The sequence below is a fragment of the Apteryx rowi genome, unplaced genomic scaffold, assembly GCF_003343035.1.
Source record: "Apteryx rowi isolate R43461 unplaced genomic scaffold, aptRow1 scaffold_182, whole genome shotgun sequence".
NCBI lineage: Eukaryota > Metazoa > Chordata > Aves > Apterygiformes > Apterygidae > Apteryx > Apteryx rowi.
The window spans coordinates 898,978-907,994 of NW_020448108.1; the positions used below are offsets into that span (position 1 = coordinate 898,978).

At 38.8% G+C, this 9,017-nt stretch overlaps 1 protein-coding gene across 1 annotated transcript in view; it reads right to left on the reverse strand.

Annotated features, from left to right (window-relative positions):
- Positions 1 to 3,805, reverse strand: part of CUNH9orf84 (chromosome unknown C9orf84 homolog) — a 55,628-nt gene extending 51,823 nt beyond the window's left edge. The window contains exon 1 of the mRNA XM_026061571.1: positions 3,761 to 3,805. Within this exon, the coding sequence (XP_025917356.1) occupies positions 3,761 to 3,805 (45 nt within the window). The remainder of the gene's footprint in view (positions 1 to 3,760) is intronic.
- Positions 3,806 to 9,017: the final 5,212 nt, after the last annotated feature.

Consider the following 9,017-nt stretch of genomic DNA (forward strand, 5'->3'; position numbering starts at 1 on the left):
CATCTAAACTTCTAATGGGCAATTACAGGTGCATACAATAACACTTGCATACACCTCCTGAACAGTTTAACAGACACATGTGCAGGCTGACTAGAAACAGTTTAAAATGATTCCTACTACTGCTTTCATAACTGCTCAAAATATTTTTAAAGCCTCTCAGTTTTCATATGCTATTATGAGCTAAAAATACCTAAATAAATCTAAAGCTAAGCTAAAATACCTATATAAATCTACCTTCATTACCTAATCTACCTTCACTAAAAGTAACAAGGAAAACATGGTAGGCACTGTAGCTTCATCACATTTAGACAGAGAAGTATGTATGCAAAGCCTTCTGAAACATGCCACTGATACTAGATACAATCAACTGAATTCTAAAATTAAAAACTCAGCATGGCAACTTCAGTAACTTTTCATTCAAGACCACTTTCAACAAACTATCCAACAGCTCTTGTGTCACAAAAGCCCACAAGGAGTACTTTATAAATGGTACAGAACCAGAGACAAAACACTGACTTTAGGAAGTACAGAAAAATTATTCTTAAGTAGAGGTTTGGATTCAACACGCTTATAATTCAGGAAGAAGTTGTCCAAAATTCTGGTGTAAAAGGCATACTGGAAAAAGCAACTGGCAATAGAAATGTGGGAGAATGTCATCAGTGAGACTGGAAATCTCTCTGTAGTTCTATGTCCATGGCCTGCTTAAACTCTGCTGCTTAAGGTCCTAGAATCTTCCTACTTCAGTCCACCCACTTCAGCGTATGCTGTCAAGTCAGTTACAGTTTGTAAAGTCAGATATTTTACATGACAAAGTAGAGATAGTTCACTGACTTGGACTGCTACCAGAACAGTGCTGTCAGCTGCACTTTTCAAAACCTTCCTGTATAGGCAGAGAGAAAATGAAAAAAAGAAAAAAATACACAGGAAGCAATGTGAACAAACACAGTCACTTCTGTGAAAGGTCACCATCACAGAACCTTTCCCCTTTCAGTCCATTCCTCTGTGATACAATAGATACAATTCCCAGTCCTGTAAGTGCCAGTTAATTTTAACCAAAAGGCAAAAAATACTGCCACAATACAATCTTTGCTTTAGAAGGTTCTTATCAATATTTGATAAACACCACACTGATGCAATATATTCCCTTTTGCCTAAGTCAAAGCATGATGGTTCCTGTATGATCTCCTTCTCTACTGATTCTGTACTAAGAAAGCAGAAAATGACAACTGGATCTAGGTCTGCTACACGTTGCTGGCCATACATTAGATTAAGCAGCCTACGAAGTAACTGTTACAAAAACTACTACATTTGCAGTTACATAAAGTACAGCTAGTGAAGTTCCTGGCAGAAATCAAAGAAATAGAAAAAAAGTTAGTAATAACACGTCCTTATTAAAACAAGCTGTAAGGATTGTGATGTAACAGCTCTTAAAGTACTCTGGGTTTACAAATAAATGACCTGCTGGGGTTTACACAGAAACTTCTAAAGAGATAAATACAAGCAATAAAACGACAGAGATCAGCAAGAAACTGTAAAGCTCAGCATGGAATTTTACTGAGGATAACTTTAAACTAACAGCCCAGAATTAAGCTTGTTTTCAATCACTGATGTCTGTGAAGTGGAAGAAGTGTGTCCTAGGGCTATCTTGACGATGGTAGCCTTATGAAGACCAAAAGTGCATTTTACAGAACAATTCAAAATGAAATTGTTCTAAGTGTAAAGGTCAAGATGAATCAGTTCACTTTAAGAAGTCCATTACCATATAGCCCTTGCCTTTCTCAAATATGTGGAAGTGTTTTTAAATGGCACTACTAATGACTGCAACTTAATCAATGTATATATACTCCTAACTTTTAACAAAATCTAAACTTATCTGAAATTTTCCTTTTTAACTAAAAAACAATGTGTGTTTTTACAGTTCCATATGATTTGCATATATCATCAGTTTGTAATGTAAGAGAAGCTTGAAATTCTAAGATGACTTTGCAATCTCACCTGTAACACTCACTAGCATAAGGAATCTAACTCTGAGTGTTTAATGACTGAAACATGCCCTTTCTTCAGTAATTAATTTATACTCAGTAATTAATTTATACTGGGCAGTTAGAAAAACAGTATCTGTGGGGTGATAAAAATGCACAACAAGTACATTAAGACCAGGATTCTGCAGCCAGTTGAGCCAGAGGTGTGCAAGAATTGGCATGGTATGTTCATTGCACTTCAACATTTTCTAAAAACTGGAAACACTAAGGAAGTGCATTTGTTGTAACAGATGCCTGAAAAATCAATTTAACTCTCATTTACAATCTGATAGGATGGAAGTTAGGAACAAGAGTGGAACAAGACGCTGCAGTTTTAAAGGAGCCTACTGCTTGTACAGACAGATTACTGCTTAATAACTTTAGTGTGCGATCACATCTATTGACCCCTTCTGGTGGTAAGAAAGCATGCCACAGCACAGCGCATATTAGAGAGCCATATTCTTACTCAGATCCAGAGCAGCCATTCAGCAGGTCACTAGATGTTTCTTCTACATGTTTTCACTTGTCCTGCTGTGTTCTGGTCAGCTCTACTGCTCAAAATTCAGGACAGAAAAGCCCCAAATTTAATTCTTTTCCACGATAGCCTGTTACATGTTTTGCTCATGTGCTTCAGTTTTTATTCACAGATACCACAGAAGCATCCGATGATCAGACTTAATGGAATTACTGTAAGAAGGTTTTCACACAAATATTGAATGGTAGCTTGCATACTGTTGGAGTTACAGTAGAAGTTTCTGTTGTCATAACTCAAGAAAATACTATGGCATCGTATAGGGGCACTATAAGGAACAATTTCTGCACTCAAAGGCAAGGGATGTAGACAAGGTGTTTTATGCTGTGGATCTTATTTATCATCAAGTATTACCACTGGACCAGTCCCAGGCTGCAATTCTTTCAGCTGTGTAGCATGAGTACTTGCATATGTACTTGCACGCTCCCTGAACTCTTGAAGGCATCACGTCTCAATACCTCACTCTTCCATTCACACACCAAAAACAGTCCCTCTGAGCAAAGCACCACTGTGCTGGAGAAGTTTTTTCTTTGGCTTATAGTTTCTTGTTGAAAATGTAAATGAATAAAAACTCAAATAGGTAAGACAGTGTGCTTCAGTGATAAGCAACTCATACCACTGCACCACGCAAAAGTAGACAGGAAGGAAAAAAAGAGTTCGTATGGTTTTTATGTCTTAACAAATCAACATCTATAAAATCAAAATATTCCTTGTAGATGTCAAAAAATATTTGCACTCCATGAAATTTGAATTACATCTAAAACATTATGAAGAAATATTCCTCTATACCATTTGTAGGGAATATAGCGTTGGATACCCTTACCTTACTGGATATTAAGGTTGCTAGAAAATTGGATTCATTTTCCAGAAAAGATAATTAATTGACTTCTATGCTTTAGAAGTCACAATGCACTCTCCACTGAACAAGAAACCAGCTATAAAACATGATTCTCCAATAGAAAATCAAAAAATTGATGCTCTTCAGATCTGGCAAAATTGTACACCAATTTTTTATTAAAGACACTGTATCACTTCACCATCAGTAAGAGAATTAAGGTCATATTTGCAGCAAAAGTACAGTAAAACTCACTAAAACAGAATTCCTAAGAAATTAGTACTATATGTAATTTTTAATGTGTACCGAATTTTATTTAATCACTGCCATATGTCTTGTAGAATGAGATTAAGAGAAATAATAAAACCATACCTCATATAAATAGTCTGTTGAGTGATACTTAAAAGCTGCAAACATTATCTTTCTTGTTTTGTGATGTATTCAACACTTATCTAAAAAAAAATATGGATTTTGTCTAAAAATAAAATATGAATTATTTAACCCCCCCTGTATTATACAAAAATGATAAAAGAAAAATTTGAAATTATAATTCACCAATAAGAACTTCCTAATTTCTGTTAGCACATGCACTCTGGAAGGAATTTCCCTTAGAATAATGCTACCCAAAGCATTCAATATTCCTCCTTTGGAAGAATGTAACAGATTAATTACAGACCATGGACAGTTGATTTTAATCTGAACGAGTTGGGTTTTTTTGGGCTATGCCTCTTGCTGTTGCAGTTAGTTTCACAGAAAACTTTTCAAAACATTAAGTGAATGTAAGCATACAAAATATCCCCCCTGAATTAGGAGAGTCTTAAGCAGTAATTATGAGATCCGAAATCATCTAATCAATTTATATGGATTCTAATTTAACAATAGTACTTTAACTATCTACACCATTAACTTTTCACTGACTCATGTAAAAATGAGGGAACTTTTTAAAGTCTCTTTCAGTTTTAGAAGAAAAATGGGGATCATACAGGCTGGTTGTGAGCAAGAGGTCCTGCTGTAATAGCAGGCCTCTAAATAAAGCCACTCTTGGGAACTGGAAGTGTGATGAAAAGTGTTCAAGAGCAGAGATAGGATATGTGTGCAAAACAGGTTATCTTCCTGCTCTGGTATGCGTAAGATGAGACACTGCTTGCAGTTAATTACAAATAGTTAGGGAAGTCAAAGCTAAAGTAAGATAATTTTGTCCAAAAATGTATAATGTAAATGAAATAAAATGTTACTGCATTAAAGGTAGGATTAGCAGGGACTCTTGGGACTCAAGGCGCCTGCATCTGGTGCTGCAGCCGTCAGTTATACCTATGAGGCCAAAATTGGTTAGGTAACAGTGTGAAAAACACTGAATTTGGTTAAAAATGTAACAGAACTGGGACCAGGGACTAAAAAGTGATTAGGGACTGGTTGTTTATTTGGGATGAGTCTGGGTGGAGAAAAGGAGATGCTGGGGTGGTGAAGAGGTGGGTTCAGGAAAAGAAAAAAAAAAGGGAAAGGGAATAAAGTACAAAAACAGGCAGAGAAGAAAGAGGGGGTCTTCTGATGGTAGGAGCGTACATGCCTGCAGACAGTGGCGAGGCTCACCTGAGGACCCAAACCACCAGGGACTTTGGACAGTCAATCCCCCTGGACAACCCGCTGGTCTCTTCCTCACTTCTACATCCAGAAGACTTGGTGTGAGAAGGTGGAGTAAGACAGGATAAGCTTTTAAGGAGAGACAGACTTGTACCTTAATACTAAAGCGCAGGAAGAAAGGGAAAAGCATTACAACTTAATAGTGTCTCATTTCTAAGATTTCTTTATAGTAGGATAACTGTGCATCAATATGAAGCAACAAAATTACAACTATTACTTGCAATGATATAATTGTGAATTAATACTTACAGTAGTAATGGTGTATTTATTAGCCACTTAAAAATATTAATAGCTTCTTAAAGGTGTGTTGCTTAATCAGTAAATATCATAACTATCTCTATCAGGTACATCTACATTCTCCAATTTAAATAGGTGTGGGAGCAATACATATCTATGCAGGTATGAAGAAACCAAAATGTAACTTAAAATATTCATGTTTTTAAAAAGAAATAATAAAACCACATATAAGTATGTTCCTGTTCCATTTTCCAAAAACTTTAAGGAACACTACTTTAAAATTAATGAATGAAATACAGAGCGTCAGCTATTTCTGACAAGCATGCTTTTAAACCTGCGGTTTGCAAAGTCGGGGAACGACGTGCAGTGAGCACGAGGACAACGTACGCTGAAAACGGAGTGGTAAAGACATCAGACACCTCTCTAGGCGACGCCACTCACGGCGCGACGAGGCCGCCTCAGCGCCACAGCCGCTCCGCCGTTCCCTGCCCCCCGTCCCTGCGCGGGGGGCGGGGGGCGCGAGGCGGGCCTCTGATTGGCTGCCGCCCGCTGGCGCGCGCAGCTCCCAACGGGCGCGCGGCGGGAGGAGAGGCCCCGCCCCGCAACGGTCGCTCTGGCGGCGGCGCCTATGTGAGGCGCGGCAAGTGCCGCCGCGCTCCCCCTACCGCCGGCGGGAGCTGTGAGGGCGCCGCGGGCGGGGAGGGAGGGCTCAGGGAGGGAGGAGACTTGTCCTGAAGCTGTCCTTGCGTATGGAATTATTTCTCTACGACCTTGCCTTCACGAGCAGCACAGCCAAGGGGTCAGAAGCAGACTCTACCTAATCTCTAAAAGAAGATTCATGATCATTATTTCAGGAGAAGATATCAGAAAACTTTTGTGATCTTTAAAGGAGAAAAAAATACTTTTAAAGCAGTAAATACCTTTAAGTAATGAAAACTGTAACTTTGATCTTCCATCTAACAGTAGCAGCTTGTATGGGAGAAAAAGCTAAAGGGACAACTGTCAGAGTCCAATACTCTCTGACCAGGTTCTTTTAGATATTCCACACATGGAAGGTGTAATGTTTAATACCAAAATTTACTTCTTTGAAGATATTTCATGTTACGTGGGTTTTTTGATTTAGCAGAGTGATGAAGCAATATACTGAAATCACAATACAAGTGTAAGTTACACTTAACAAAATATAGCAATTGCAACGTACAGTTCAATCACAATACCAATTTTGGTTCCCATTAGCAGTCTCTGTAACATGCTCACCCTCACAACACTGAGCATCCTCCGTCACAGGAAGAGAATACATGGGTTGAAGCCAGCTCAAGCCCACTGCTTGCTTTGAAATTTGTTTGTTAGTTCAGATTTTATACTGTGTTGGGCTGAGCCACGTGTACTTCCCGCATGTTGGTCTGGCCATCTCCGGGAGAAACATTTACACTAGTTGATCCACTCAACTGGTGGTACATCTAAAGCAAAGGTCCCCTTTGTGTTGAGATAAATTCGCTCTCTGTGCAACAGCTGTGGTTAAGGAGTCACCCTACATTATTCCTGAGCTTCCTGGGCACCTCGCCTTTGCCCATCTCCTCTGGGGCTTCTCCCGTTGTAGGGGGTTAGTGGTTACAACAACAAAGAGAGAGGTTAATTTTTAAAGTGATTGTATCTAAAACTTCTGCTTTTGCCAGTCCAACTGTCTGTGACTTTGTGAACAGAAATAGGCATGAGAAATAGAACAGAATTTAATAACCAGAAATGCTTGCCTTTCATATGCTCAAAGCCTGTATAAAATGTCATTTTATACAATGAACTGTAGACTTTGTGGAACAATTTTGTTTTTAATTGGCTGCCTATATTGTGCCCATCAGTGCCCAGACTGATGTCTTGCTGAACAGTCAGTTTAGCATTAAATTTCAGTTTAGGTCCAGGCACTGACTAATCCCTGGACTGATGTGAAAGATCACGAATAGGTGCAAGAATTCCTCTTCCTCCAGCCCTGATTGCTTTTACACAAGTCACAGCTGCAGTTAGGCTCCAAATACCATTCTTTTGCATGCTGGAATGACTCCCTCTCACCCTGTTTATCACCACAAGCCATAACATTGAACAACCTTACCTCCTCCTTGCGCTTTGCATGGACATCCATGGAGGATGTGTCACAAGTGCAGATATTTGTGGTAATACTGCAGCAGATGCATTCAGCTTACTACTATGATACTCTGAGGATTCTGGAAAACTTGGTTCTTCCAAAAACTCTTTGAAGGTTGCTAAAGTTTGATTTCAAACTAGTTACTAAAACCCATATGAGGATAGATTTCTGTGGGGAAAATAAAGTGACACTTTTCACTCTTGTTTAAGAGCTCCATTAGTTTTTGTACTTCATATAAATATAATTAAAAAAATGGACAAATGCTGTTTTTACTACCACAAAAATACTATTTTTTGTTTGTCTGAGAGGATAGATTTAGCCCTTACATTAGCTTTTCCAAACACAGGCATTCTGTAGATGTTTGCCAGCCAGTGAATATGGCATAGTAGAAGCTGTACTAAAAAGTGCGGATTTTTTTTTCCAGGAGAAATGCCCCATCAGAAAATTACTAACCTTAGAAAATTGCTATGAAGCCTCCATAGAAATGGACTAAGTGACGTCCAATAGGAGTCTTACAGCTGTTGAACAGTTGAAGGATCCAGCTGGAGATGGAAGGGAAGAGTACTCCATGCTGCAGGCTCCATCAGTAGCAGATCCTATGTAAATGCCAGTTCCTGATTGTTGTCTTGGTGTTTATATTTTTAAAATGTATTTAGGTACTGTTGTCTCAGAAGAAAAAGAAGAAAGACATTTTTCAGACAAATCCTTGTCCCGAGGAGGTTGACAACTGCAAAAAGGAATAATACACAGAGCACCGGAACTGCCAATAAAAGTATTTAATAAGTGTTCCTTTCCTAGTTGAAATATAGAGAAATACCTGTTTTTACCCCAAACCGAAAAACTAAAGAACAACATACTGTTCCTATGCTGTTAAAGCAAGGACTCTGGCATCACATGCAACTCTGGAGACTTTGGAGATTATAAACTGAGGCAAAATTATTTACGGGTTGTTTTGATTCTAATTTACAGAGAAATGGGTAATTGAAAAGGATGCCACTGCAGAGAAATGCCTCCAGTAGCAAAGGCTTTGGAAGTATCTGGAAAAGGTGAAAACAGTAGCAACCACTAGAGCCCATCAAGTAGTACTTCATGTCTCAGGTCAGCAGCTACTCAAACAAACGTGCTGTGATTAAAGAGACAGAGACATCCCATGAAGGCGGTATCTCCAGTTTCGCTTCATCAGATCGAAAACTTTATGAGATACATGCCCTGCAGAAGAAAAGTGGCAGCAATTCAAAGTTATTCCAGGACTCTTTTTTCTCAGATATACCTAAGATATAGGTATCTGCATGTATGACTTTCAAACAGATGCATGGGGACTGTGCAGCTGATAAAATGTGATAAGTAGTATACTACTTTGTTATGATTAAGGTCAAGAATGGAAGTCTTTCCTCTCCAGGTCACTGTCTGAACTCATGCAAAACCTTCTTTCTTGGAGGGTGATTGGGGACTATGTGAAAACAGAGTTGTAACTTTGGTGCTCACTGGGCAATCACATATTTTACTTGTACAACTGCGTGCAACATCTTAAATGTCTGTCTCATGAAGGAGGCTGAGAATTTTATTAACATGAGCACCAATTAGCACTGTCTGTCAGGGTAAGAAGTGGGAAAA